Source organism: Hyperolius riggenbachi, chromosome 2, assembly GCF_040937935.1.
Source record: "Hyperolius riggenbachi isolate aHypRig1 chromosome 2, aHypRig1.pri, whole genome shotgun sequence".
In the NCBI taxonomy this organism is placed as follows: Eukaryota; Metazoa; Chordata; class Amphibia; order Anura; family Hyperoliidae; genus Hyperolius; species Hyperolius riggenbachi.
The window spans coordinates 139,620,189-139,647,578 of record NC_090647.1 but is presented as its reverse complement, the minus strand read 5'-3'; the positions used below and the strand labels follow the sequence as shown (position 1 = coordinate 139,647,578).

The window sequence follows — 27,390 nt, the reverse complement described above, 5'->3', positions numbered from 1 at the left end:
TGCAGGAAAGGGACTGCCCCTCCACTGCAGCAGACAATGTTTGTTTACACAAAAGCATATTAAACTGTCATTAACTTCAGAGCGACTGCAGATGGAATCAGCAACTAGTTTAAGTGCAAACCAAACTATGCAAGAAAATGCATGTAATGACATCAGAACTGCTTGGGTTACAATACCACTGCAGCCAGCAGTAAACGCTGCAGACATGATCATAACACTTGCAGGTTTGCACCCAGGGCATTTGTCCTGCTCTGACTCAGATAGTACTGACACATGAAAGATCAGCAAGATGTCAGGCAACTGATATTGTTTTAAAGGAAATAAATAGGGCAGCCTCCATATCCCTCATTACAAGTGTCCTTTAAATGCACTGAGAGAAACTTTTCCTGCAGCGCTATAAAGGCCAGCAGCTGCTTGGTTTCAGAAAACTTGCCGTTTCACTCGCCACATATTGGGCAGTATTGTTTAATACTGCCATTGTGAGCCAGAGGGGTACTAAAGGTTTATGTGTTGTAGCGCCATCTTGTGAGTCAGGCAGAAGTTAGTGCAACTAGGAAAAATATTGTTAAATTAATAACAATGTTAATAATAAATTAATAAAATAATAAATTCACAATCACCAAACAATATAGATCGCATTGATAGACATGAATATTGTATGACATTCTGTTACTGAGAAGTTTAATGACCCAGTTGCTGGGTATGCCAGCTTCTTAAAAGGGGTACAAACGTCCAGCGGGACGCTACAAATCAAATGATACCCTTTTCATAACTATCATATGTACGGTATATCCTAAAAAAAGGCAATAATCATACTACACAATTATTCTAAATATGGACACAGTGGCCCCATCAAGTCTGCTGTCATGCAGGGTTAAAGCTGCTCAGGCAGGGGCGTAGCAATGGGGGTTGCAGAGGTAGCGACCGCATCAGGGCCCTTCCTAAACCAAAGTATTAGCTGTTTATTGGTCCTGTGGTGGTAATAATTACTTCTATAGATGCTTTGAATGGTAGTAATCATTAACACACTGTTCCCCATCCCCTTCTTGCACCTCTAATACTGTAGATGACCTTGGCAGGTTTTGTTGCGCCGTATCAAGTGTTACATATAGAGTGCTTGGGCCACTGTGCTCAGGCTTCCTTTGCAATGAAAAGGGACCATTTGGATCATTTTCAGATTGCAGTTCACACCTTTGCATTAATAGAGATACTCCAGCCTTTTCTCTCTGCGGTCCCTAGACATGCAGTCTAAATTGGAAATGTGAAACACAATCAGAAAACCGATCGATTGCATTTCTTCACAAATCGTTCCTGACACCGTCCATTGGGAACTCAGTGTTTCTAGACCAACACGGTATTTATTGTTTTGAACAAAATAAAAAAAAAAATCAGTGTTCTGTATCTGGAAACTTTAGATAAAAAGGGGTTTTTTTAGATTTTTATGTGGCGATTATAGGGATTACTTTCTTTCCACTTAAAGTGTAAAGAGGTGGGAAAAAAAACAAAAAACAAAACACCTTAAAAGAGGCAAACCTCTGGATCCTGCAGAACCTCCTCTTCATGCCCGAGCATGGCTGTTCTGCGCTTGGACGAGTACCGCCGTGCCTGTGCAGTAAGCCAGAGCCGCTCACCCACAAGCGGCTCCATTATATTGTGCAGGAACGGCCGCACTAATGCACAGTAAGGATCAAGAGGCTTTCCTCGTCAAAAGGTACACATGGCATTTTTTTCCCTTAGGTTCGCCTCGGTTTTGCTTTAAGGCTTCATGGAAGCACTTGGGAAAAAAAAAAAAAAAAAATCTAGTAAATGCTCTCTATCAGGGGTCAGGAACCTTTTTGGCTGAGAGAGCCATAAACGCCACATATTTTAAAATGTAATTCTGTGAGAGCCATACAATATTTTTCCAACTTTGACAGTGCCCATGCGCAGCAGAGGGCTGTCCCTGTTGCCATGGTGATGTGTATACAGCAGCCGAAGTGTTAGACACGATTTCAGCTTCTCTTGGGTTTCATCAACATCATCAATTTCCTTAAGAGCCAGGCAGGTGAAATACTGACTAACAGCTTGTACAATTAGTTATCTGACTTGGGGGTTGATTCACCACTTTGTAGGATGAGATCCCTGCACTTTGGCCCAACAGGCTGCCTGTCAAGTCAAAGTGCGAGAATCTCATCCTACAAAGTCAGTGGACCTGACAGGGTCCAGAGAGGGACATTTGGAGCAGCTGTTAGTTTTGGGGTAGCGCGAATAAGTCAGTAGTGCATGCTACAGCAGTAGAGTGAACTACTTTGAAAATGTTACTTGCGCTGCCACACAAAGCTGTGCTGCTTGAGTAGTGTAGGTTAGTGAATCAACCCCCTACTGATTTGTCTGTGAGCCAGATGAAGCCATCAAAAGAGCCACATCTGGCTCCCAAGCCATAGGTTCCTTATCCCTGGTCTATATAAAATACCACTAGACCGTTTTTAATTTCATAGATTTTCATCAAAAAGACACACAATATATACCGTATTTTCCACTGTATAAGGCACAATTTTTCTCCCCAAAAACTGTGAACTTATACGGCAAAGGCAGCGAATCTCTGACTTACGAATGCCAGCCGATACGAACCACCAAACCATTGCCATGTCAGGGATTCCCGGCATGTGTGTCAGTGATCCTGCTCTTCCCGCTCCCTCCCCCATGTCTCCCGCTTCCGTGTAAGTGTAGCGGCAGCTGGCTTACCTAATCCGTGGAGCGCGTGGGGATTGCAGACATCTTCCTCTGCGTGGCTCACTCTAGTGATGGCTTGTACAATGATGCAATCAGCACAAGCCATTCACTGGGGGGAGCTACGCAGAGGAGAAGGAAGTCTGCAATCCCCGCAGGCACCATGGAGGAGAAGGAGACTATAAGGAACCTGCCTGTAATTGAGAGCATTTCCGCCGAGATCCAGGAGGAATCCGTCGCTTCCGGGCCTCGGCCCTTGTTCCCTGCTGATGATGCTGCTGCTGGAACGCAGGCCGCACATCCCGATAGGCGGAGGGCGCGATCCCAATACACCATCCGCAGATGTATAGTCAGCTGACCACAGTCAGCCAACAGCGCGGTGTCAGCTGTAACATGACACCTAGGTAGGTGTACCGCTGTGTGATTGGATGTGCGGAGTGTGGCTGGCCACTAGTGTTGGGCGAACATCTAGATGTTCGGGTTCGGGCCGAACAGGCCGAACATGGCCGCGATGTTCGGGTGTTCGACCCGAACTCCGAACATAATGGAAGTCAATGGGGACCCGAACTTTTGTGGTTTGTAAAGCCTCCTTACATGCTACATACCCCAAATTTACAGGGTATGTGCACCTTGGGAGTGGGTACAAGAGGAAAAAAAAATTAGCAAAAAGAGCTTATAGTTTTTGAGAAAATCGATTTTAAAGTTTCAAAGGGAAAACTGTCTTTTAAATGCGGGAAATGTCTGTTTTCTTTGCACAGGTAACATGTTTTTTGTCGGCATGCAGTCATAAATGTAATACATATAAGAGGTTCCAGGAAAAGGGACCGGTAACGCTAACCCAGCAGCAGCACACGTGATGGAACAGGAGGAGGGTGGCGCAGGAGGAGAAGAAGGCCACGCTTTGTGAGACACAACAACCCCGGCCTTGCATGAGGGCAAGAAGCGTGCGGATAGCATGCTTTGTACCGCCATGCAGTCATAAATGTAATAAAGATAAGTGGTTCAATAAACAGGGACCACGCGGCAACGCTAACCCAGCAGCAGCAGACGTGATGGAACAGGAGCAGGCGCAGGAGGAGAAGGCCACGCTTTGTGAGACACAACAACCCAGGCCTTGCATGAGGGCAAGAAGCGTGCGGATAGCATGCTTTGTACCGCCATGCAGTCATAAATGTAATAAAGATAAGTGGTTCAATAAACAGGGACCACGCGGCAACGCTAACCCAGCAGCAGCAGACGTGATGGAACAGGAGCAGGCGCAGGAGGAGAAGGCCACGCTTTGTGAGACACAACAACCCAGGCCTTGCATGTGGACAAAAAGCGTGCGGATATAGCAGCAATGCTTTTTGCCGCCATGCAGTCATAAATGTAATACAGATGAGAGGTTCAATAAACAGGGCCCGGAAACGCAACACCATCCCAGATGTTCATTGGTCATGTTACTTGGTTGGGGTCCTGGAGTGTTGCGTAGTCATTTCCAATCCAGGATTGATTCATTTTAATTTGAGTCAGACGGTCTGCATTTTCTGTAGAGAGGCAGATACGCCGATCTGTGACGATGCCTCCGGCAGCACTGAAACAGCGTTCCGACATAACGCTGGCTGCCGGGCAAGCCAGCACCTCTATTGCGTACATTGCCAGTTCGTGCCAGGTGTCTAGCTTCGATACCCAATAGTTGAAGGGTGCAGATGGATGGTTCGACACAGCTACGCCATCTGACATGTAGTCCTTGACCATCTTCTCCAGGCGATCGGTGTTGGAGGTGGATCTGCACGCTTGCTGTTCAGTGGGCTGCGGCTGCATGGGTGTCAGAAAATTTTCCCACTCCAAGGACACTGCCGATACCATTCCCTTTTGGGTACTAGCTGCGGCTTGCGTTGTTTGCTGCCCTCCTGGTCGTCCTGGGTTTGCGGAAGTCAGTCTGTCTGCGTACAACTGGCTAGAGGAGGGGGAGGATGTCAATCTCCTCTCTAAAGTCTCCACAAGGGCCTGCTGGTATTCTTCCATTTTGACCTGTCTGACTCTTTCTTCAAGCAGTTTTGGAACATTGTGTTTGTACCGTGGATCCAGAAGGGTATAAACCCAGTAATTGGTGTTGTCCAGAATGCGCACAATGCGTGGGTCACGTTCAATGCAGTCTAGCATGAATTGAGCCATGTGTGCCAGAGTCCTACCAGAATCCTCATCATCCTCTTGTGAGCGTTGTGATAGTTGTTGTGATGCATCATAGTCGTCACCTTCCTCCTGGTCTGCTTCTGCTGACCATTCGCGTTGAATTGTGGAAGTCCAACGTGCACCGCTCTGGCCCTCGTCAGTGGTGGCATGAAATTCCTGCTCCAACTCCAGCTGTTCCTCCTCCTCTTCTTCGTCATAGCTGCTGGGGCCAGCGTTCCCTGAGGCGGATGGCCTGATGTTGGTACCATCACGCTGATCGTTTTCTCCTTCAGATTCCCCCAGTTGCATCATGACAGCTGTTTCCTTGATTTTTAACATCGACCTCTTCAGTAAACACAGCAGTGGTATGGTAATGCTGACTGAAGAGTTGTCACTGCTCACAAGCAACGTGGATTGCTCAAAATTTTGGAGGACTTGGCAGAGGTCCAACATGTTGGCCCAATCGGATCCACAGAAGCTTGGCAGCTGGCCGGATGCGCCTCGGTACTGCGCCGTCATGTACTGGACCACTGCACTCTTCTGCTCGCAAAAGCGGGCTAGCATGTGCAGCGTAGAATTCCAGCGCGTAGGGACATCACACAGCAAGCGATGGTGGGGGAGATTGAAGCGCTCCTGCATCTTGGCGAGTGCCCCCGAAGCAGTACTGGAATTTCTACAATGTTTGGACACTCGACGCACCTTCAACAGCAGATCGGGCACGCCTGGGTATGTCCTCAGGAACCGCTGAACTACTAGGTTCATCACGTGCGCCAGGCAAGGGATGTGTGTCAGCTTAGCCAACCTTAAAGCGCGAATGAGATTACTCCCATTATCACACACAACCATGCCCGGTTTCAGGTCCAGCGGTGCCAGCCACAAATCCGTCTGTTCCTTTATTCCCCTCCAAATTTCCTCCCCTGTGTGCTGCTTATCCCCAAGGCAGATTAGCTTCAGCAACGCTTGCTGACGCATGCCAACAGCTGTGCTGCACTGCTTCCACGATCCTACTGCTGCTGGGTTAGCGTTTCCGGATGAGGTACAGCTTTGAGATGCGTTGGAGGAGAAGGAGTCAGAGAGGTAGGTGCTGCTGTTATCCAGTGGGAGGGACGGCGGTGCAGCTGTTTGTGGCGTGGGCAACACCCGTGCCGTAGCAGGTGAGGAATCGCTGCCAGGCTCCACAAGGTTCACCCAGTGCGCGGTAAGGGAGATGTATCGACCCTGGCCGAACGCACTCGTCCAGGTGTCAGTGGTGAGGTGAACCTTGCAGGCAACGGCATTCTTCAAGCTTCGGGTTATTTTGCTGACCACGTGCTCATGCAACTCAGGCACTGCAGAGCGTGCAAAGTGGTAGCGGCTGGGAACCACGTAACGTGGGATGGCCACTGACATCATGCCCTTGAAGCTGTTTGTCTCCACCAATCGATATGGCAGCATTTCGCAGGCCAGAAGCTTGGCTATGCTGGCTGTTACTGCCACGGCCCGGGGGTCATTTGCTGGCAATTTCCTCTTGCGCTCAAACATCTCCGACACAGACAACTGAACCGTAGCGCTGCACACGGAAGGGCTGTTGGTTGTTGTGTTTGATGAACACTGGGAGACCTCAAGAGCACTACTCCGGAAAGTGACAGTGTCAGCGTCGTCTGATGTTTGTGAATGTTGTGAACCACGCAATGGCTGGGCTACTGCTGCTGCTGAGGCGGGTCTGGTGAACCCAAGGGAGGCAGTGTTGTTTCTGGTACCCTGTCCTGACGCGTTTGCCCAAAGAGTGGGATGTTTGGATAGCATGTGACGGCTCATGCTGGTGGTGGAGAGGTTGTTAATATTTTTCCCCCTGCTCAGGCGGGTCTTGCACACCTTGCAAATCGCCATGGTAACATCCTCAGTGCAGTCTTCAAAGAAAGCCCAGACTTTGGAGCACCTGCCTCCTTGCTGGCGATTTCTGTTTGCTCCTCTTTTGCCTCTCACTTGAACTTCCACGCTTGTGGTGCCTGAAATTGCGCGCCGCCTACCTTGTGGCACAAGGCGAACTCGTGCAGCAGTGTGTTCTTCAACAGACTCATCTGTGCTGCTGCTACGACGGCGATGTTCTCGTTCACAAACAAAATCTGGGTCTCTGTCCACATTGTCCATACCCTCCTCTTCCATTTCCTCAAACTCGTCATATGTCATTGTGGGCCACCGCCGTGGAGTAGAGCTCCCCACAACAACCTCTGCGCAGCACACTCCAACGTCGTCTTCCAGATCTTGTCGGCCGACCTCCTGCAATTGCAACCCCTCCTGCCCAAATTGCTCTGGGATTTGGGTTTCCGAGTCCTCTTCGGACTCGCCTTGTATTTCAGTGCGCGGTGCATTTCCCACAGTTAACGGTTGTGAATCCAGGCACAACATTTCTGGCTGTTCCTCCATTGACCTTTGAAAGGTGGAAGTTTGTTGGGCTGGGAATAGCTCCTGCGAATACCCCATTGTGTCCTGAGGTAATTCATCGGACTGGTTATCTGGCAGTTGTGTGCGTGGTGTCGCTGCCGGTTGTGTCAGCTTTGTGCCCACTGGCTCCTTGTAACTGGCTGAGGACTCGGACCTCGTGCGTGATGTGCTGGTGCTGCTTAACCCACTGCTGGACGCTTGAGAGGTCATCCAAGTAATTATCTGGTCCTGTTCTTTTGGATTTGTGAGGGTTGTTGTCCTGGACAACATGGGCGGTATTGAGTGGGTTTTCTTGTGTGCTCCCCTGTGGCCTGTACGTGAACCGTCAGGGGAAACACCTCTTCCCTTGCCCCTCCCTCTTTCACCGGATTTCTTCCTCATTTCACTTATCCTTACAGTACACGCTGACTGGCAGCAGTACAGTGGCAGTACAGAAATGCTATACAGTACCACTATTCCCAGCAGCGACACAGAGCACAATGCTATACAGTGACGGGTGAGCGGTGTACCACTATTCCCAGCAGCGACACAGAGCACAATGCTATACAGTGACGGGTGAGCGGTGTACCACTATTCCCAGCAGTGACACAGAGCACAATGCTATACAGTGACGGGTGAGCGGTGTACCACTATTCCCAGCAGCGACACAGAGCACAATGCTATACAGTGGCGAACGAGCGGTGTACCACTATTCCCAGCAGACACAGAACAGTACACAGAATGCTATATAGTGTGGCTGAACGAGCGGTGTACCACTATTCCCAGCAGACACAGAACAGTACACAGAATGCTATATAGTGTGGCTGAACGAGCGGTGTACTACTGTTCCCAGCAGACACAGAACAGTACACAGAATGCTATATAGTGTGGCTGAACGAGCGGTGTACTACTGTTCCCAGCAGACACAGAACAGTACACAGAATGCTATATAGTGTGGCTGAACGAGCGGTGTACCACTGTTCCCAGCAGACACAGAACAGTACACAGAATGCTATATAGTGTGGCTGAACGAGCGGTGTACCACTATTCCCAGCAGACACAGAACAGTACACAGAATGCTATATAGTGTGGCTGAACGAGCGGTGTACCACTATTCCCAGCAGACACAGAACAGTACACAGAATGCTATATAGTGTGGCTGAACGAGCGGTGTACTACTGTTCCCAGCAGACACAGAACAGTACACAGAATGCTATATAGTGTGGCTGAACGAGCGGTGTACTACTGTTCCCAGCAGACACAGAACAGTACACAGAATGCTATATAGTGTGGCTGAACGAGCGGTGTACTACTGTTCCCAGCAGTGACACACAATGACTGGGGGGGACCCTGGCTAGCGTGGCTGGAGCGCGAACTACCCTGCCTGCCTACCCAAAGCTAAACCCACAGACAAATGGCGGAGATATGACGTGGTTCGGGTATTTATTTACCCGAACCACGTGACAGTTCGGCCAATCAGAGCGCGTTCGGGTCCGAACCACGTGACCCGTTCGGCCAATCACAGCGCTAGCCGAACGTTCGGGGAACGTTCGGCCATGCGCTCTTAGTTCGGCCATATGGCCGAACGGTTTGGCCGAGCACCGTCAGGTGTTCGGCCGAACTCGAACATCACCCGAACAGGGTGATGTTCTGCAGAACCCGAACAGTGGCGAACACTGTTCGCCCAACACTACTGGCCACTGATTGGATGAAAGTTGTATTTAAGCCTGCAGCGTGCTCCCAGTCATCGCCCGTGATAAGCATAGCTGTGGCTAGTTGCTGGGTGCGCACTCACATTGATTGAATTACTGGATCTCGACCTTGGCTTGTACTTGACCACTTTGGTCTGTTATTAACCCTTGCTTTGATTCCTGGATACTCTTGCCTGCTGCCTGGACCGACCTCTGCGTGTTACTGGATTCTTTTGCTTGCCGCCTGGTCCGACCTCTGTCTGCTAACTGGATTCTCTTGCATGCTACCTGGACCAACCCTTGCTTGTTACTGGACACTCTAGTTATACCTGGACTAATCCTTGCCTGTTGCTTGAATAACCTTGCATGTGGACCTTGCATGAACTCTCTCATATATTGCCTGGATCAATCACCGCCTGTTCCTGATACAACTGTCATTACTGGCAATCAATGCTGAGGGCCTCATCCTCCTGAATCAAGGTAATAGCTGTGTGTGATACTTATGAACTATTGAACTGTGTCACTTGCCTCAGTAGGGTTCTGGTGGTTTATTGTCCTCTCTACTTCAGTCTGTATGCCTTGCATGCTAAGACCTGGGGTAACCGTAGTCAGGAGACAATGTGTCCGTTCACACGGTGGGCCGGGCTCAGAGCTGTGGCAAAAGATTGGGGCATAGAGACTGATTGGGGACATAACCTGTCAAGCCTTACAGAGACACAGAGGAGGGAGCGGAGAAACGCGGGCGGGGGGGGGGGGGGCACACTGAAGACGGAAGGGGACACACAGAGGACACAGGACGACAAATAGGAGAACACCGTTTTTCTCCCCAAAAACTGCGTCTTATACGGCAAAGCCGAAGTCTCGTCTCGTTCTCTGTGTAGTTACATTACGAGGCTTGGTGACATCACCAAGCCTTGTAATGTAACTACACAGACCGGGACTTCGGCAATGGAGGAGGAAGTGCTGCTGCTGCCGCAGGAGAGAGCACTCGGGTGAGTAGACTTCAAAGGGCTTCAGATCGGGGGGGGGGGGGGGTTGAAGAACAGGGGATCGGGAGGAGCGAGAGAGGCCACCCACAGCCCGCCCGCATAGAAGGGGACTCCCCCCATAGAGGGGGGAGCCCCCGCCCGGCCACCAGCCTGCATAGAAGGGGGACAGCCCCAGCACAGAAGGGGGAGCGGCCGCCCGACCACCACCCCACACAGAAGGGGGGACACCTCTCGCACAGAAGGGGGACACCTCCCGCAGAGAAGGGAGAGCCCCGACCTGGCCACCCGCATAGAAGGGACCCCCCCGCCCACCGCATAGAAGGGGGAGCCCCCGCCAGTCCTGCAGAACTCAGCCCCGCTGATCCGTTGTCCAGGGATTCCCTAGGGTTGCTGGATGCTTGTTCTGCACGCTGTGGGTAGCACAGATCGCTACCCACAGCATGCTGACAGGCATCCAGCCATCCTGGGGAATCCCTGTGATGAGGGAAAAGTGAAGCCGGCGGAGCAGACAAACAGGAAATCTCCCTGGCGGTATTGACGAGCCTGGCTCGTCAATACCACTTTCAGCATGTTTTTGCTGGACGAGCCAGGCTTGTCAATACCGCTAGGAAGGTTTTCATGGCACAAACCTCAAAGCTGGTACAGTTGGTTATTGGGTGACTAGGGTTCAAATTTAGAAAAGGGGGTGGAGCCATAGCCAGATTTTTTTTTTTTTCAATGCAATTTATGCTAAAGACCGCAAAGCTCACAAACTAGGTAATTGAGTAACTTAGTAATTGTGTGTTAGGGTTAGAAAAAATGGGCAGAGCCAACACCAGCCAAATTGTACCTCTGGTACACAGAGAACTGGTGATTTGACACACAAGGTACATGTAGGAATTGAATATACTCTGTTCTCCAGAAAACCCTAATTTATGCCTAGGCCATAGTTCTGTTTGTACATGTAGGCATGTCCAGTTACCTGAGAGTGTCAGAGAATGCTTCCACTCCATACTTAGAGACAGTGTAACCACCAGGCAGGAGAGCCATTCTGCCCAGGATACTGGAAACATTGACGATCCGTCCTCGGGCTCTTCTGATAAGGGGAAGCAGTGTGAGAGTCACATCAATCAATCCCAGCAAGTTCACATTCAAAGGTTTTAAAAAATCATCCTTTTTCAGTAAGCCAACTGGTGCAGTTGGACCAGCAACCCCTGCATTATTCACCAGTCCCCAGAGTCCTGCGAACACACCAAACAAGGAAAGAATTAGGACAAAATTGGGAGGGGTGGGGAGGGGGGCATTATATTAGAATCCCTTTTAGCCAAAAAAGGATAATTAAGTTTAAGCATTCGAAAGGGGAATCAGATTAGGATTAGGTGAGCAACAGGTCACAGAATCTGAAATAGCCAACAAAAGTAATTTTAGTAATTTTGCATAGCAACGTTATGAACTTTTTTTTTTTTTTTTTTTTTTTCCTTCAATCATTTTTTATTGAATTTTCAAAAAGGTAGTCTTACAATATATATCACGAAGTGCGTAAAGGTACAAGTAAAACAGCAGTCTTACAACAAATTTGGCATAAGCATGTGGTTACCAATGTAACATAATAGTTTCAGTATTCGACAAAAAATGTAAAAAAAGGATGGTAGTGATTAACAAGAACGAGAGGGATATTTACCGTTTTATAAATACACTTGGTCTAGGGAAGAGACTTAGCAGTGCAAAAGTGGAAGTAGAAAGAGTGTATTACAAAAGATAATTTAGTAGAGCATATCGTCCATCCAATCACTGAACCTTAAAAGGCTGGATGGGGAATGCTCCTGAACATTTGGTTGTCTGCTATAAATGGTACCCTCCCTCCAGTGAGGCAGGGCATGTTATTAACCGTAAGCGGTTTGGTGGCCCAAATGATATAGTGATACATATTGTGGCACTGCTTGAGATTTAGAATAAGCGAGGGCTTAAGAAATAGATTTGTTAGCTGGGTGTAGAACCGTTGCATGGTGAGTACTTGTATCTGCGCAACTGGAAAAGTAAGCTGTGTGAGCGGAAGTATAGAGGAAGAAGAGGGAGGAAGAAACAGAATAGCTAAGAGAAGAACAGAGAGGGTATAGAATGAGATTAGTATAAAAGAGGGGAAAGAAGAGGAGAGGAAAGAAGAGGAAACCACAGAGACGGGGGGTGACCCCGACTTTTGTCTTCAACAAAGGATTTTCATCAGACTTTATAAAGGGAGTATGTTATTGGTCTCAGCAGGTGTGTACAATTCTATTATGGTCAGGAGTTATTAGATAGTTGATCAAGGGATCCCATATTTTATAAAATTTCTTCATAGTATCATTCATGTGGGCTCTTAATTTTTCGAAGAAGAGAATATGACCTAACCTATTTTTAATAGATTCAAATGATATGGACTGGGAATTCCAGGCGGCTGCTATTTTAATTTTAGTAGCCACAAATATATATCTAATGAGTTCGTTTTGGGAAGGAGTAAGATTGGGATACGGGCAGCCGAGTAAGGCATGGAGAGGATTCCTAGGGACTGGAGCATTAATCAGTGACGAAGCCCAGGAGCAAACTCTTATCCAGATCCTTCGGACCCTGCTGCAAGTCCACCATATATGGGCGAAAGTGCCCGTCACTTTGCATCCCCGAAAGCAATTGCCCGACAGATCTGGATTGAGTTTAGCCAGCCTTTGGGGTAAGTTATGAACTTTTTAAAGAGATTCAAAAAGAGGTTGTAAGCTTGCCATGCATTGAAGGACATCCACAGCTATAATTACTAGTTAATTCCCAGCAGAGTTTATGCAGGCATTTTATCTGATTGCCACCTGGAGACAGGAAGGAGTTAACTTAAAGTGGACCTGAACTCTTGCACAGGACAGAAGGAAAACAGAGAAATGCAGCCTGTATGTATTTAGAGAGTTTAGCCTGTCTAATTCCCCTAATCTGTGACTAATCATAAATTGTAATTTGATTCCTTAGCTGTGGCAGCTAACTGCCACAGCAGAGAAGCTAATTTGAAAGCACAGGATGTTAATGTGTCTGCTTCCATGAAAGCAGGAAGTAGATACACTGTAGACATATTGCAGGATTTGTATCAGCTGTAAAAACTAAATGTTTTTCTGTAAAGGTTATTAGGCTGTTGCGTATCTTTTAGAGCAGAGACGAAGTTCTGAGTTCAGGCTCACTTTATGGTAAAGGTTAACTGGCCCAAGTCTTGTAAGGGTTTTTTTTTTTTTTGCCTTCCCCTGGATATGTGGGGCGCAGGAGTGAATAGTACTTAATATTTACTGTTCATTCTGGTTGGACTTAATGGACTTGACAGTCTTTTTTTCAACCAAACGAATTATTTAAGTATGAGATGTAAATAATTCTTGTAATAAATATTTGTTGGTTGCTATTGGCAACAACACTACACCTTCGTTTGGCACCATATCACAGGAAGTGTGATAACTCGACTCATCACAGCAACAGCATAGGAGATAGAACTTCTTAGACGTCTTCAAAGTTTCAGGAGATTATTCAGTAAACAGAGATACAAATGCTCATCTCTACATGTTCGTTACACCTCAGCGAAGCAATTGTTCTGTAGTAAGTCCTCTTTGTGTTACAGGCTCTTGGTCCATTCCTTTTGAATGGCAACCAGGTTTTCTCTTATGTTACATCTATACTACGCTGCACTTAGGCCTATATACAGCATACAGTTATATAAGAGGACTCGCGATTTATGTTTGATGAAACCAAAACAGGATCATTGTGCACCAGGCCTGATAGACATGCTACCATTATTTAACCACTTAAAGGGACTCCGAGCTCACCTAAAAAATAAGAGTTGTACTCACCCGGGGCTTTCTCCAGCCCAGTGCTGGTCAGGAGGTCCCACGACGGCGTCCTGGCTCCTCTCCTAGTCCACACTCCGGAATGGCTGACCGGCCGCAGCCCGGGCGACACTCGGCCGCTCCTTCCGCGTATGACGCGGCTGACGTCACACGCCGGCCGCCTCGCGTCATCACGGCGGCCGGCGTGGCAGTACGGGGCATGCGAGCTTCAATCGCGCATGCGCAGTACTTTCACACCGGCCGCCGTGATGACGCGAGGCGGCCGGCGTGTGACGTCAGCCGCGTCATACGCGGAAGGAGCAGCCCGACACTCGGCCGAGTGTCGCCCGAGCTGCAGCCGGTCAGCCATTCCGGAGCGGGGACTAGGAGAGGAGCCAGGACGCCGTCGCGGGACCTCCCGACCAGCACTGGGCTGGAGAAAGCCCCGGGTGAGTACAACTTTTATTTTTTAGGTGAGCTCGGAGTCCCTTTAAGCCCACAGGGTTGTAATTTTTTTTGCATCTGAGCATCTTTCACCTCCCATTCATTTGCCAATAACTATCACTATTCATCACAATGAAATGATCTATATCTTGTTTTTTTCCGCCACCAATTAGGCTTTCTTTGGGTGATACATTTTGCTAAGAATTAATTTATTCTAAATCCATTTTAACAGGAATATTAAGAAAAAAAATTTAAAAAATTCATTATTTCTCAGTTTTTGGCCATCATAGTTTGAAATAAATACATGTTACCGTAATTAAAACCCATGTATTTTATTTGCCTATTTGTCCCGCTTATAACACCATTTAAATTATGTCCCTATCACAATGTATGGCGCTGATATTTTATTTGGAAATGAAGGTGCATTTTTTCAATTTGCGTCCATCACTATTTACAAGCCCATCATTTAAAACATATTAATATACTCCTTTGACATGCATATTTAAAAAGTTCAAACCCTTAGGTATTTAGGTATTTATGTGTTTGTTTTTTTAACCCTCCTGGCGGTCTATTAAAAACCGCCTGGGGGCAGCGCTGCCTTTTTTTTTTTTTTTTTTTTTTTTAATCATGTAGCAAGCCTAGGGCATGATAGCCGCTGCTCAGCGGCATCCTTCCAGCCCCTCCGATCTCCTCCGGCGATAGGCGATCAGGAAATCCCGTTCATGGCAACGGGGCGGGATGACGTCACCGACGTCATGGATGTCGTGACGTCTAAAGGAGACCCGATCCACCCCTTAGCGCTGCCTGGCGCTGATAGGCCAGGCAGCGCAGGGGTCTAGGAGGGGGGGGGCTCTACGGCGGCGCGGATAGCGGTCGAATCGGCACGGGGCGGCGGCGATCGGTGTGCTGACGCAGCTAGCAAAGTGCTAGCTGCGTTCAGCAAAAAAAAAAAAAATTACGCAGATCGGCCCAGCAGGGCCCGAGAAAACCTCCCGACAGGAAGGTTAATTGTAATTTTTTTTTTAAAATTAAAACATTTATTTTGGTATTTTTTGGTGTGGGGAAGTAAACAGCTATTTTTTAAATATAATTGAATGTATTTATAAAAAAGAAAAAAAAGAAAAGAAAAAAAAAGGTATATGTGTGTTTAGTTTACTATTTGGCCACAAGATGGCCACAGTCAAAAAAGTCCTTGAAGCGTACAATGATGCTTCCAGGACCTAGAATGAAGACGGGGAACTTTATTTATTTATTTTTTTTTGCAGAAAGACTGCGGTCTCTGTTAAGAGACCGTCGGTTTTTCTGCAGGGAACTTAGTTTGGTGAATGGGAATTATATTCCCATTCACTTATCGGGGGGCTAACGTCAGGCGGCGGGAGCGCGCGCACCGCACATTACAAGAAGCACAGCCTATCTGGACGAACATATTCGTCCAGATAGGCTTAAGTGGTTAAAGTGAAAAAAAATGCCCATTCACTTACCTGTGGTTTCCAACAGCCCCCTGGAGTCCTAGTCCCTTGCTATGATTCTCTGCTCAGCTGTTTCTCCACTGCCCCCCTCCAATGCTGGATGCGCAGCCCCACACCTCAACATCCCGTGGTCGGGAGTGCTCTGTGCTTGTGCAGTAAGTAAAAAATTGCTACCACGCATGCACAGAATGCTCCCGGTGGGACCACAATAAGAGAATGCATATGCGCACTTGCGCAGTGGCCGGCCGACTTGTCAGTCATTCGGATTACAGATGCAAACCGCAGAGGAACAGCTGAGCACGGAATCTCGGCTTTGAATCAGGAGGACTTCAGGGGGCTGGAAGAAGTCCCAGGTAAGTAAATGGGTAATATTTTTTCACTTAATAGGCCTGTTCAACAAGATTAACACACCTGGAAGATAATGTTTTCCAAAATTTATCACCAATTTACAATTGGTAAGAGAATAGATTTTGTACTCATACCACAAAATCTCTCCTCTTAATATTAAGCTGATGGGACATGTTGGAATACATGGATAAAACATGCCAATATGACAATGATCTAATAGCCCTTCATTGAACGAGTGCCTGATTTTTTTTGACATTTTTCATGCATAACATGTTGCTACATATATTATTTTCTTCTCTATTACTGACAACTCAAGCACTTCCAGTCATTCAACTTTAACCACTACCCCTCCCCTGGGACGAGTAACTACGTCCCTGCATTTTCCCATATCTTCTTGCAGGGATGCTGCTACTATGTCCCTCCCCGCCTTGCACTCCCACTCACCCCCCCCCCCGCATCTCCCATCTGCCGATACTGCCGCTGATCGTAAGCCGGGAGATCAATGAATGGGAACACAGTGGGGCTGGGCAAAAAGGGGAGGAGGGAGAGGTGGGGCGGCCGAAAATTTGGTGTGGCGTTGTGTGGCGCACGAAAAATGGGGCTGCAACATGCGGCACGCGTAGTCCAGAAAAAAATGGGTGTGGTCATGGACCAGAATGTGGGTGTGGTCGCGGGTGGAAACAAGTTTACATGAACTTAGCAATGGTGGGCCATTAGATTAGGACAGTGGTGGCGAACATTTATCTATCGTTAAGTGGCAACAGCAATTTAAACTAAATACAAACGTTTTAACTCATACATGAACATTATGGAAAATCCAAGTTGAAAATAAACTGTGAAGATAAACAATTTCATCCATCCTACTCCTGAAGTTTTTTTTTTTTTTTTTTTTTTTTTTTTTAGAACCTACCAGTTCCATTTTCAGTTTTAAAAAGCTGAAAAGGTAGGTTTAATGCTATTGTCTCATATGATGAGGATTCAGCTTTTCCATAGTCTCGCATTTAACAATCATGTGACCCCCAACAAGACAAATTCAGCAATCATGAGGCTCCCCATCACGACAAATTCAGCGATCTTGAGGCCCCCAACAAATCATGAGGCCCCCAAAAAAGACAAATTCAGTAACCATGAGGCCCCCAACAAGACAAATTCAGCAGTCATGAGGCACATAAATAGACAGCATTTCACATAAATAGGCAGAATGTCCCCTTAATATGGTAGACACCTCTCACCTGGCAGCAGTTCCCCAAAATACACTCAATCTGACAGCAGTAATTTCCCCAAAAATAGGTAGCCAGCGGTATAGATAGAGGTGAGCGTAATGACAATTACGATTTCGCGAAATTTCGCGTAGTTAGTGTAAGTACGATTATGGCCATAAGTACATAATCGTAATGAAGAAGGATTTCGCGAAATTCCGCGTAAGCGTAATTTTCGCGTAGCTTTCGCATTACAGTGGGTATCGCGAAATTACGCTTGCCTTGCATGCAACCATTTGTAAGCGTAATTACATAACGTAATTTCGCGATAATTCATATTACTGTAAGTGTTAATTTTCGCGTAGTTTTCGCGTTACGGTGGGTATCGCGAAATCCTACAGAAACAACCACCCACAAAGTGAAACTAACATGGCTGCCAGATTATATACTAGGAGGGTGGGTCAAACTACAATTGGTTGTTTAGGATGTATCTCAAAAAAAGGCCTGTAATATGATTGGACAATCTCCAATACCCAGACACTTTCCTGTGTCTAGTAATTACTATTATAAACGAAATTACTTTCATTTTCAAAATTAAAATTTATTTCTTTTTATAGCTAACAAGTAATTACGAAATTCGCGAAATTACGAAGAAATGCGAAATTACGTTATGGTTTAACATTGAATTACGTTATGAACGAAACGCGAAATTACGCGTTGAAAATTACGCTTACGGTACCATCAATTACGATTTTAATGGCAATTACGCTACCATAATTTCACGCCGTAATAGCAAATTTCGCATGCGTAATTATAGTAACGCAAAATTTCGAAAATTTCGGCTCAACCCTAGGTATAGATGTCCCCAGAACAGGTAGCCAGGGTTATATGTGTGCCCAGTATATGTAGTCAGGGTTATCTGTGCCCAGTATATGTAGTCAGGGTTATATGTGCCCAGTATATGTAGTCAGGGTTATATGTGCCCAGTATATGTAGTCAGGTGTATATGTCCCCAGTATATGTAGGCAGGTGTATATGTCCCCAGTATATGTAGGCAGGGGTATATGTCACCAGAATAGGTAGCCAGGTGTGCCCCCAGCAGGAGGGGATCAGCGCAGAGAAGAGGGAGAGCTGTGGGATCAGCGGTGAAGGGGGGCCATCTCCCCCCTCCTTCCCTCACTTTAGGGCTCTCCCTCCCTTGCTCTCTCCTCCAGAATGAAGTCTTGTGCAGGTGGCTGGCAGTGGGCGGAACTTAACTTACCTCCATCTCGATGCAGGCGCCGGATGGATTTGCCGCTACTCTGGTCTGGTCCAGACCAGAGCAGCAGCACCAGAACTTGCGGCGCTTGAAGCTAGACAGAGGCAAGCTCCGCCCGCTGCCAAACGCCATTCAGCACTTAGTTCCGGAGGGGAGAGCGAGGGAGGGAGAGCCCTAAGGTGAGGCAAAGGGGGGGGGGGGGGGAAGACGTCCGCCCTTCCCCGCTGTGCCCACAGCTCTCCCTCTTCTATGTGCTGCTCCCCTCCTGCTGGCCACACAGGCACGTGGCCGGGCGGGGGGGGGAGGGGGGCAGTGGGTGGCCAGGGGGGGCAGCTGCCCGAATTTGCCATATGTGTGGACGCCCATGACCTTAGGGACAACTTTTTTTTAATATGCATGTCAATAGGGTATATTACTGTTACTTTATAAATTATTGGATTGTAATTAGGGATGGATGCAAAACTGAAAAAAATGCACCTCTATTTCCCCCAAAAATATTGACACCATACATTGTACTGGGAAAAAAATGTAAGCGTTGTAATAACCAGGACCAATGGGCAAATAAAATGTATGAGTTTTAATTGTGATAGCATGTATTATTTTAAAACTATAATGGCCGAAAACTGAGGAAAAAAATGAATGTTTTCCCTTTTTTTCCTGTTAAAACACATTTCGAATAAAATAATTGTTAGCAAAAAGTACCCCCCAAAGAAAGCCTAATTGGTAGTGAAAAAAACAAGGTATAGATCAATTTGTTGTGATAAGTATTAATAAAGTTATAGGATTTAATGGAAGGAGCGCTAACAGGTGAAAATTGCTCTGGTTTTTTTAAGGGGAAAAAACCCTTGGAGGTGAAGTGGTTAAATTAGGATGGAGTAACCTGGCAAAACTTCATTAGGCATTATGAGTAATTATGTATTGTTCTTTAATCAAAAAGATATAGTAGGTAATATAGAAACTCATTTTAAACAATAAATATTTTTTAGGTTTAGATTCAAAGACATTGCAAATTATGATCGAGATACAGATCCTCAGGAGGTACATTTACTCCATCGTCAGAATTCTAAATCAAAGTTTAAAGCAGCAGCCAACTCCATCACCTCCTACGGAAAACTATTTTTTATTTTTAGTAAATAAAATTTGGTCATGTTGACCATTAGAAAATAATTTACGTTGGGACTATCCAATTGCAAGAAAAAACAAAAACTAATGCACCCCTGCCTACAAGCCATACCACTAGTAATGCTGGACATAACATGCAACTCTACCATGCCACCCCTGTCAAATAAACCATTCCACCCCTGTTAGTCATACCCAACACAGCGTGTGACTGAATGCTACCACAGTAGGACTACACAAATATCACTGTACCTTTCACTACTTAGCCTTTTTCATCCCGATTGTTGTAATATGTTTTGGCAATTGTTGTCCAAATTCATACCTTCCATGCAGATTTTTTATAAAACCTGTGGCTGGTATCATACAGGTGAGGCTGGACCTTTGCAATAAGATCTTCGATGTTGAAGTCGTCTTCCATGACTCGTCTGCAGCCATGATGTACATTGCAAAAATCCTGTTTATACTTGGCCCACAGGAAGTGCGTCACCAGAAAATTGGTCTCAGTGCATGCGCACCGCACCTGCCAAAAATTAAATTCCAACTGTGTCACCATTGACTTGCTTGACTTCAGGTACCGGTGGGTTACCATGGAAGTCCAGCGTAATGTACTGGCTGCGCACCACATCATGATAAGTGTGTCATGTTTCATTAACTGACATTGTCTTTGTGACGCCTTACAGTAGGAAAGGGTAACGCAACGGGGACCGCCATTTTAAGTATGAAAGGGGCCTTAATAGGATGCATTTTCAAAGAGTTTATGGGCAGTTGAAAAACAAAAGCACTGGGTAATTTGAATGCCGGGTGAAGCAGTTACCAGATATTCTACTAAGGCTTTTACCTGAACTAAAAAACCCTAGCTAATTCCTAATCCAGCCCCTACTGTAAACCATATACCTTGACCCTTCTTAATGTAATTCAGGATCCATCTATTATACACACCCCAATTACCAACTGGGCATGTTGAAAATATTTGAAAAAGCCCTTTGTTTACTAAGCTGGTGTATCTCAGCGATGGGCAAAGTTTGCTTGGCCTGGGTCGACAGCAGTGGACTACAGGCAGCATTCCTGTGTTTTGAATCCCCCTCCCTCCCCGCAGAGTCGTGAGCGGGTGATAAGTGTGGGTTAACACTCACCTAATCTCCGCTTCCAGCGTCACACCTCCATGGTAATACGCTGGCACGTCCCAGTGGCATATCACGTGATGCTCTGGTGCCATGGAGGCGTGATGCTGGAAGGGGAGATTAGGTGAGTGTTAACCAACTCTTATCACCCGCTTGTGACTATGAAGGGAGGGAGGAGTGGAATCCAGGCACACAGCGGTGGGCCAGATTAACAATACTTCTGGGACTGATATGGCCCATGAGCCATAGTTTGCCCAGCACTGGTGACAAGATAGATAGATAGATAGATAGATAGATAGATAGATAGATAGATAGATAGATAGATAGATAGATAGATAGATAGATATAGATATATACACACACTGTACAGCGCTGCGTAATATGTCGGCGCTATATAAATACTAAATAATAATAATAATAATAATAATAATAATAATAATACTAATAATAATCATTCTTATGAGACTTCTGTTATATCATGTATCCCCATTGGCTCAGGTACACAAAATATGGGCCTACCTTTTTCTCCAACAATCTGAGATACCCACTCTTCAGCAATATTTACACTGTGGCTGTCCAAAACATCCAGATTTACTGTCTGCAGTCTGCTCGACGTCTCCGTCTTCAGATTCTCAGCCCCGGTCTGTGTCAGACAAGCCGCCAGAACCTTCATGCCACGTCTGTCCAGCTGCTTGGCCAGCAGGTTCCCAAATCCAGAGTCACAGCCAGTGATGAAGACATATTTATCTGTCAGATTCTCCAGTATCTGACTCTGTCTGTACCATCTGTACAGGAGGAGCAAGCCCAGTACTGCCAGTAGAGGAAGCCACATGATAAAGATCTGGAACTTCTATAAACTTATGGGGGAAAAAAAAAAAAAAAAAAAAAAAAAAGTCTTATGACCTGATTCACTATGGTATAGTACACACAGATGAGACATTACTGGTGATTCAATCAAATGATTATAATAAGAGGGGAATTCACTTGCAGACTGATCTCAAGCAAATTAAAACCTCGAGTTGAAACAATTGTGAAGTGCTGATGAATATTTGTTGCACACGTCACAACTGATCCTTGCTTAGGCTGGATTCACACTGCATGCATTGCAGATAATGCATGGGTTATAATTGGTGTGAAATGCAAAGGCGTTATACTATACACATCAATTCAAAGCCTGCATGCAGCGAGTGTGAATACCGTGTGAATAAGCTCATAGCATTGTATGTGCATTGAGTTGACATGCAGAACTATTCTGCAACACAACGGATGCAGTGTATAAGGGGCCTAAAGGTGGCCACACGCTACAATTTTTCTTTCAGATTTTTCCTGAAACTCAACAACGTTCAGTTGTGCAGAAAAATTACTTTTTTGTTTAGTTGACCGAGGAATCTGGATTGAATTTCCCATTTTTTTTCTGCAATTTTTTTTTTAATTGGATGTGTTGAAAAAAACGCAGACCAACTTTACCAAGAATTGTATGGTGTGCGATAGATTGCAAAATTGTATTCAACATGAACAAATAACTAGAGATGAGCGTAATGACCTAATTACGATTTTGCGAAATTTCGCGTAATTAGTGTAATTACGATTATGGCCGTAAGTACATAATCGTAATGAAGAAGGATTTCGCGAAATTTCGCGTAAGCGTAATTTTCGCATTACAGTCATATCATGCCGTAATTTCGCATTAAACGCTACCGTAATTTCGCGTTAAACCGTAACGCTCCGTATAATATAAAAAAGCCGCCGACTTTAAGGGTTAATAGCAAAGCCCCCTTAAATGCTAAGAGCCTCAAATTTGGAGAATATATTAAGGAGATCAGGAGGAATAAGAGGAAAATTTTTTTTTTCAAAAAGACCTTATAGTTTTTGAGAAAATCGATGTTAAAGTTTCAAAGGAAAAATGTAAACATTTAAAAACCCGCCGACTTTAACGGTTAATAGCAAAGCCTGCTTAAAGTTTAGGAACACCAAATTCCCAGGGTATATTAAGGGGATCAGTGGGAATAAGAGGAAAATTTTTTTTTTCAAAAAGACCTTATAGTTTTTGAGAAAATCGATTTTTAAGTTTCAAGGGCGAAAATGTCTTTTAAATGCGGAAAATGTCAGTTTTTTTTGCACAGGTAACAATAGTGTATTATTTTCATAGATTCCCCCCAAGTGGGAAGAGTTTTACTTACTTCGTTCTGAGTGTGGGAAATATAAAAAAAAAACGATGTGGGGTCCCCCCTCCCAGACCTCTTTAACCCCTTGTCCCCCATGCAGGCTGGGATAGCCAGAATGCGGAGCACCGGCCGCGTGGGGCTCCGCACCCTGACTATACCAGCCCGCATGGTCCATGGATTGGGGGGTCTCGGAAGGGGAGGGGCAGCCAAGCTTTCCCCTCCCCCTCCGAGCCCTTGTCCAATCCAAGGACAAGGGGCTCTTCTCCACCTCCGATGGGCGGTGGAGGTGGAGGCCGCGATTTCCTGGATGGGGGGGTTCATGGTGGAATCTGGGAGTCCCCTTTAAAAAGGGGTCCCCCAGATGCCCACCCCCCTCCCAGGAGAAATGAGTATAGAGGTACTTGTAGTACCCCTTACCCATTTCTTTTAAGAGTTAAAAGTAAATAAACACACAAACACATAGAAAAAGTATTTTAATTGAACAAAAAACATAACCACGAAAAAAGTCCTTTAATATTCTTAATTAACCATTAATACTTACCTGTCCCTTTAAATAAATGATCCCACGCAATATCCTCGGAAATGTTCTATCAGTTACAATGTAACAAAGTTATTATGTAACAACTTTGTTACATTGTAACTACGCCGCACCCGACGCCACTCGCCGCTCAGCCGCCGCATACGCGTCCGTGCAGGACGCTAAGTCCCCGCAGCTCCCGCTGTCCACCCCGCCCACATCTGTCACCCACATGTCACCCACATGTGGGTGACATGTGGGAGAGGCGGGGAGGGCAGCGGAGCCGGCGGGGACTTAGCGTCCTGCACGGACCCGACAGAGCTCTGAGCTATATAGCTCAGAGCTCTGAGAAGCATCTTTGTATTTGGGCTCCAAGGAGCCCCATTGGTCCTTAGCAGACCAATGGGGTTCCTTCAAATCAGAAGGAACCCCATTGGTCTGCTAAGGACCAATGGGGCTCCTTGGAGCCCAAATACAAAGATGCTTTCGAGAGCTCTGAGCTATAGCTCAGAGCTCTGTCGGGTCCTGCAGCGCAGACGCGGCGGCGGCGGTGAGTGACGTCGGGTGCGGCGTAGTTACAATGTAACAAAGTTGTTATATTGTAATAACTTTGTTACATTGTAACTGATAGAACATTTCCGAGGATATTGCGTGGGATCATTTATTTAAAGGGACAGGTAAGTATTAATGGTTAATTAAGAATATTAAAGGACTTTTTTCGTGGTTATGTTTTTTGTTCAATTAAAATACTTTTTCTATGTGTTTGTGTGTTTATTTACTTTTAACTCTTAAAGGAAATGGGTAAGGGGTACTACAAGTACCTCTATACTCATTTCTCCTGGGAGGGGGGTGGGCATCTGGGGGACCCCTTTTTAAAGGGGACTCCCAGATTCCACCATGAACCCCCCCACCCAGGAAATCGCGGCCTCCACCTCCACCGCCCATCGGAGGTGGAGAAGAGCCCCTTGTCCTTGGATTGGACAAGGGCTCGGAGGGGGAGGGGAAAGCTTGGCTGCCCCTCCCCTTCCGAGACCCCCCAATCCATGGACCATGCGGGCTGGTATAGTCAGGGTGCGGAGCCCCACACGGCCGGTGCTCCGCATTCTGGCTATCCCAGCCTGCATGGGGGACAAGGGGTTAAAGAGGTCTGGGAGGGGGGACCCCACGTCGTTTTTTTTTTATATTTCCCACACTCAGAACGAAGTAAGTAAAACTCTTCCCACTTGGGGGAATCTATGAAAATAATACACTATTGTTACCTGTGCAAAAAAAACTGACATTTTCCGCATTTAAAAGACATTTTTACCCTTGAAACTTAAAAATCGATTTTCTCAAAAACTATAAGGTGTTTTTGAAAAAAAAATTTTTCCTCTTATTCCCACTGATCCCCTTAATATACCCTAGGAATTTGGTGTTCCTAAACTTTAAGCAGGCTTTGCTATTAACCGTTAAAGTCGGCGGGTTTTTAAATGTATACATTTTTACTTTGAAACTTTAACATCGATTTTCTCAAAAACTATAAGGTCTTTTTGAAAAAAAATGTTTTCCTCTTATTCCTCCTGATCTCCTTAATATATTCTCCAAATTTGAGGCTCTTAGCATTTAAGGGGGCTTTGCTATTAACCCTTAAAGTCGGCGGCTTTTTTATATTATACAGAGCGTTACGGTTTAACGCGAAATTACGGTAGCGTTTAATGCGAAATTACGGCATGAACGAAACGCGAAATTTCGCGTTGAAAATTACGCTTACGGTATTTTCAATTACGATTTTAAGGGCAATTTCGCTACGCTAATTTCGCATCGTAATCGCAAATTTCGCATGCGTAATTATAGTAATGCGAAATTACGAAAATTTCAGCTCAACTCTACAAATAACATTTACATCATTAACCCCACCATGTGCCTCCATATAAACAAATTAAATAGACAAGGACACAGAACATTTACAGTATATCACGTTTTTCTCCTGGCAGACTCAAAGCGTCAGAGCTGCAGCCACTAGGACGCGCTCTATAGGCAGTGTTAGGGGAGACGTGCCTAACGTCTCCTACTGAATAGATGCTGGCTTACTGAACAGGCAGAGCAGAGATTCAAACCCTGGTCTCCTGTGTCAGAGGCAGAGCCCTTAACCTCCTGCCGCCCGCGTCACGCCAGTAGGCGTGGCCGCGGCGGCAGCCCCAGGACCGCCTAACGCCAATTGGCGTAAAGTCCTGGGGCTCTGTTTAGCATGAGATCGCGTGCATGGTGCGCGCGCATCTCATGCTCGGAGGGCGGAGCTCCGCCCCACCTTCAGTCTCCGAGCGGCTATTGCCGCTCGGGAGACTGTTAGACGGCGATTACGCCGTCTATTTACACTGTGCAGCGCTGCGATGAGCAGCAGCGCTGCACTGGGGACAGCCGTGTGACACGGCTGTCCCCATGGGGGACAAGAGAGCGATCGGCTCTCATAGGCAGAAGCCTATGACAGCCGATCGCCATAATTGGCCGGCTGTGGGGAGGGAGGGAATTTAAAGAAACAGGTTTTTTTTCCTAAACTCCCACAACAACAATATTTATTTAAAAAAAAAATAAACATGGGGGGAGCGATCAGACCCCACCAACAGAGAGCTCTGTTGGTGGGGAGAAAAGGGGGGGGGGGAATCACTTGTGTGCTGAGTTGTGCGGCCCTGCAGCTTGGCCTTAAAGCTGCAGTGGCCAATTTAGCTAAAAATGGCCTGGTCACTAGGGGGGTTTAGCCCTGCAGTCCTCAAGTGGTTAAAGGAGTTATCAGGCAAATAAAAAGAAAATAAGTACTACTTACCCGGGGCTTCCTCCAGCCCAAAGCTCCCAGCATGTCCTCGCCGCAACTCTCCCTTCAGCCGTTTGCCGCAGCTCCGTCCCGGTCCCTGGCGATGATATCAGGGCGACCTCCAGGTCCACGTGGCGGTGATTGACAGCGCCGCTCGTGCAGGCGCAGTACAGGCCGATAACTCCTTTAACCAATACTCTATTCAGCCACTACTTACCTAGCCAGGTGCACCCTAGGTGAAAAAAAACAGTATAGTTAATTATGTGACAGCTTAATGAACCTGTCAGGTAGCCATTAGTTTTTTTTTAAGTTTTTTTTATTTTTTTAACAGGTAATATCATAGCTGCAAAACAAAACAAAAACAACAACAACAACAAAAAAAAACTACTTACCCTGGCCTCCAGCCCCTAGCAGCCGATATGTCCCTTGCCGCAGCTCCGCTCTCAGCCGCTGGCTCCCAGTCCCTGACAGTGCAGAGTGCGCAGTATACTCCACACCACGTACGAGTGATTGACAGATGCGCACCACTCGCGCAGACGCAGTAGGGGTTGACCTGGCGAAGGTTGGCCTCCACACCGTCGGGGAGCGGGAGCCAGCGGCATGAGAGCAGAGCTGCGGCTGGGGACATAGCAGCTGCTTTGGAACGAAAGTGCCCCATCTCCCCCATGTGTCCTGTGTGCCCCATCTCCCCCATGTTTCGTCCTGTGTGCTCAGTCTCCCCATGTGTCCTGTGTGCCCCATCTCCCCATGTCTCCTCTGGAGTCCCCCCCCCTCCCCCGGGTGCCTCCGCTATCCTCCTTGTATCTGCTGGAACCCTTCCGTGTCTGCAGTGGCAGCAGCTTATCCAATACATGCCACCACCAAAATCTTATATAAAAAAAAAAAAATTAAGAGAAAAATAGTGTATGGCCACCTTGAAGGACTTACGAGGCAAATCTACTAAAAACAGTTATTTACGTAATTACAATAGCTGACCTCAGACCAGACGATCGGTGCCTCCCTTGTCATTTTCAGACTCTCTCTTATCTCAATCCACGCTTCATTACACGACCCGACCCTCCTTTGGGTCGCCTTATCTGATGGCGATTAGAATCGCCGTTTTAAAATTCAAATGCCTGCGTAGGTTCGCATAGCCGCTATTGCGACCGCGCCAGTTTCCAGCCCAGTCTTCGGGTCCTAGCTCTGTGCACGCTGATCTACGTCATGTTGGCGC

At 46.5% G+C, this 27,390-nt stretch overlaps 1 protein-coding gene across 2 annotated transcripts in view; it reads right to left on the bottom strand.

The window, feature by feature from the left end:
- Window positions 1–27,390, bottom strand: part of LOC137544101 (retinol dehydrogenase 7-like) — an 83,402-nt gene that overhangs the window by 40,065 nt on the left and 15,947 nt on the right. The window contains exons 1-3 of one of the 2 annotated variants that reach the window (XM_068265166.1): window positions 26,190–26,375; window positions 21,227–21,564; window positions 10,908–11,166 (exon numbers count right to left, since the gene is read on the bottom strand). In XM_068265166.1, the coding sequence (XP_068121267.1) occupies window positions 10,908–11,166; window positions 21,227–21,539 (572 nt within the window). In that variant the 5' untranslated portion in view covers window positions 21,540–21,564; window positions 26,190–26,375. Of the gene's footprint in view, window positions 1–10,907; window positions 11,167–21,226; window positions 21,565–26,189; window positions 26,376–27,390 lie in introns of those variants that run through there. The other variant, XM_068265165.1, reaches the window with a different exon arrangement.